This window comes from Henckelia pumila, chromosome 3 (genome assembly GCF_033568475.1).
Source record: "Henckelia pumila isolate YLH828 chromosome 3, ASM3356847v2, whole genome shotgun sequence".
NCBI classification, from domain to species: domain Eukaryota; kingdom Viridiplantae; phylum Streptophyta; class Magnoliopsida; order Lamiales; family Gesneriaceae; genus Henckelia; species Henckelia pumila.
In genome coordinates this window covers 180592529-180595831 of record NC_133122.1, presented here as the reverse complement: position 1 = coordinate 180595831, position 3303 = coordinate 180592529, and the positions used below count along the sequence as shown (strand labels likewise).

The following is a 3303-nucleotide window of genomic DNA, read 5'->3' as shown; positions in this document are numbered from 1 at the left end:
AATACAAGTAGGGCTAATTTTTATCCAATATCTACTAATTTTGAATTGCCTAAACCTTGTGCCTAAAATCTCAGTAGTACGTAGTAACATTTTTTTAAAATCCAAATTCGACATCGTCGAAAATTCAAAAATTACACTTCCCCGAACCTTAAACCCTAAAATCTTAATGCAAAAACCCTAAATCCTTATCTAAATCCTAAAATCTCGAGACAAGTAGGGTTTTTTTTTGGGTCCAAAACCAACCATGCCCAAAATCCAGTAAGTAAAGTTGCTTAAACCTTAAAATCTTAATATTATATTATAAGCATTTCTTTCCAAATACGTCATCACCAAAATCCATTTATTGAGAATCCAATCCCTACTAGTTTAATATTTTGAATATGATATATATGTCATGCAGAAGTAAATGAAATGGACAAGAAACAGCTGTGTCTTATTAGATTAGACGATGATCAAAGATTGAAAAGTGTACAATTTAATCAGCAATTAATCAAATTGGTTCGTAAAAACTTTAAGTTGTCGAATCTACAACTTATTTTGTAACCCATATCTTCTCACAATTACACAGAAGTCATATAAAGTTAGTTAAGCAGCCAACTGTACATGCTTCTCAATTCCCTATCATGGGCTTGGAGTTTGCACAAGAAAATGCGCTGGCCCCCGTCTTGCTGCATAGCCAAACTTCGACGTGTTGTACTTCCGGTGCACACCGGTCAGTTTTCCGGTCGCCGCCACCTGATGAAACCCCGCCATCATTCTCGAGCATTCCCTATAGCACATACATAATTAATTAATAGGAGTTGAAATATAATGCATTCGATATGCTGCTTGTAATTAAACGGCTCTTTACATTAGTTGATCTTCTGAGTAGCCGGTGTGATGTTGGCATGTCTTGTTCCATTGTCCGACGCCGTGAAGCGAAGCTTGAGCTGTGTATGTTGCTGCAGCAGCCATGACAGATGGTGGATACTTGAGCATTTCATATTCCACCAGACACAGCTCAATCAAGAAGAAGGAGAGTGTCTCCAGCTGTGTTAATTATACAAGGAGTACAGGAGAAAAAAAACATTAGTTTCCTTTCGGTGAATCCCACGTTTGACTAACTTGGATTCTTACCTTTCTGTCCGATTGGGCTGCCTTAAGGCATCTTTTCATAAAAACATAAGCAGTTGGGACAGACATGTTGAACTGCAAGGTGTTCAGCATCAATTTTTCCTGCAGAATGTCGAAAACGAAACGTTGGATTGGATTAGATATCCCCAAGAACTGCGAACAATGGATTAATATCAATGTGAGAACAGCTACCATTTCAAGAATTTCGTTCCTCGTGTAAGCTTTGTCCGAAATAAAGATCAAATCATCCACAACAGGCACTGAAACTTCCTCATATTTGCATGCTAAAAGCAGTGCTACCAGACCAACAAGCTGAAGCTTTTTCCTCACCACCGATTGCTTTTCTAAGAATCTATCGATCAAATTTACTGTGAGAAACAATGTCTCGTCTCTGAGTTCGAATTTGTGGTGTACCTGTTGTGTCATAACCAAGAACAAACAAGGCTGGGATAAGTTTAAGATTATACACCTATTAAAAGACAGTGACAACATGTGGTGCTGGCTCACCTCTATAAGCCAGTCTACGAGAATGGACCTCATTTTTTCGTTAATGTCGAATTGCTCCACCATGTATCCGGGCAAAACACAGCAAGAACTCTGAATCAAACAAACCATTTTAAACCAATCAAGGCCTTTCCATTGCAATTTGATTTATATTTTACTAGTGTACGTAGTTGGTGTTTCTTACCTCCATTTTCTTGTAGTAGACATACAAATCTTCGACGTACTCGACTACTGCAAGTGGATCCTTTGAATCGAAGCCGTCGATGTCTAAGATAGTGTCTTCAAATATGTCCTCCATTACGACCTCCTTCTGAGAGGGGTTAGATCTAAAAGTCTTAAACTTGACCAATATTTTTCAAGAAAAAGGAAAAAGTGGTAAAGTTACACATACAGTTTGATTGTTTTCGGTCATTTCGAATCCAGACTGTTCCAAAGACATGGGCACAGGCTGGTCTTTAGCAGATCCTAATTGATCCTCTGAATCTGTTAGGGAGATATCCTCCCATACAACTAAATCATTTGCTGATGTCTTTGGCTTCTTGGATTCCTGTTTAATGTAAGAATATATCAAACCTTCGAATCCTACAATTTTGGGAGACGGGCTGCAGAAATTCATGACTACCAAGAAAGTCTACACAAGCTTAAACCATATTTTGTTTTTACCTCTGGGCAATGCTGCTGCGAGATTGTCATTTGTGAAGCATATTTCCTTTACAAACCACGGATTTTACATCAGCAAAATGTTGAGGATAGTGCTTTAGGAATTTTGGAAAAATAATTCCTAGTGAGAGAAGAAACTTTATTCTGAAAGGGGGAGATAATTTGAAATGAAGGGCAAGAAATCTGACCTTGTTATTGGCCTATGGGAAGGAACTTGAGCATTCTTATCACAAATCCCATTTGCTCTGAATTCAAGAATATGGCCAAATAATCACTTCATCGGCCAAAAACACTTCAAGAATGCAAACAAAAAGTATATATATAAAAAGGGACAAAATCTTGAGCTAGAATCTTTACTCAGGCAATCCTCGCTTGTTAATCACACAATGGTTTGGATTAGCTCCCCCTAAATTCTGATTCAGCACACCAAGAGCTCTTCTGTTGGGTGGGATTTCAACTCCAAACTTCCTCCTGCCCATTTCTGCCCCACCTTTTGTTTTTTCCAAAAAGAAAAAATGAAAATACATCCAACATTAAAAGATAATCTGGAGTCCAAGAAACCACATCCCAGCTGAGATTTAGCCACGTTTTATTCCACAAACTTACCATGTAGACTTGTGTGCTCAACCTGAACAGGCTTGTTCTCATCAGATATAACCATTTTTCCCATTTATCCGAGGAAACGAACACAAGCCCGATTAAGATGTAATGAAACAGCTCCAGATCCTGCTGAAGAAAAGATAAGAGAGGAGCGGTGGTGTGCGCTCAACAATGGCGGAGATGAGCAGAGCAGAGAAGTGTGAAGGGGGGTATTTGCCCAGTGGAAAGAAACGGTGCATTGTTTATGTTATTTTTCAAATCCAACGGCTAGTGTAACGGTTACCTTGGTTGGCAAATGTCGCACAGCATGTGAGATATTGCTTTCAATTCAATTAAGACCCTTTACCCCTTTTTTTTAGTTGTCTGATTTTGATTGTTTAATGTAATTATTGTTCCGGATTTCAGAGCCGCTCTTACCCACTATGT

At 38.6% G+C, this 3303-nt stretch overlaps 1 protein-coding gene across 2 annotated transcripts; it reads right to left on the bottom strand.

Annotated features, from left to right (window-relative positions):
• Nucleotides 1–510: 510 nt before the first annotated feature.
• On the bottom strand, nt 511–3069 carry LOC140891565 (G2/mitotic-specific cyclin-2-like). 2 transcript variants are annotated; one of them, XM_073300122.1, is made up of 11 exons: nt 2884–3069; nt 2635–2767; nt 2466–2522; nt 2281–2326; nt 2009–2164; nt 1802–1927; nt 1621–1710; nt 1306–1527; nt 1117–1215; nt 851–1029; nt 511–769 (listed from the first exon to the last, which is right to left on the bottom strand). In XM_073300122.1, the coding sequence occupies exons 1-11, from the start codon at nt 2945–2947 to the stop codon at nt 622–624; spliced, it is 1320 nt and encodes a 439-aa protein (XP_073156223.1). In that variant the 5' UTR covers nt 2948–3069; the 3' UTR covers nt 511–621. The 2 variants fall into 2 exon arrangements, with proteins under 2 accessions (XP_073156223.1, XP_073156222.1); XM_073300121.1 differs by having other exon boundaries at nt 1117–1527.
• Nucleotides 3070–3303: the final 234 nt, after the last annotated feature.

Bases quoted from the DNA above. Each gene is read 5' to 3' on its own strand.
- LOC140891565 (XM_073300121.1), bottom strand. From the start codon at position 2,947: ATGGGAAAAATGGTTATATCTGATGAGAACAAGCCTGTTCAGGTTGAG. The intron at 1,528-1,620 runs GTGAGCCAGCAC...ATGACACAACAG, and splicing joins TCGTAGACTGGCTTATAGAG to GTACACCACAAATTCGAACT. The intron at 770-850 runs GTAAAGAGCCGT...TATGTGCTATAG, and splicing joins TACTCAGAAGATCAACTAAT to GGAATGCTCGAGAATGATGG.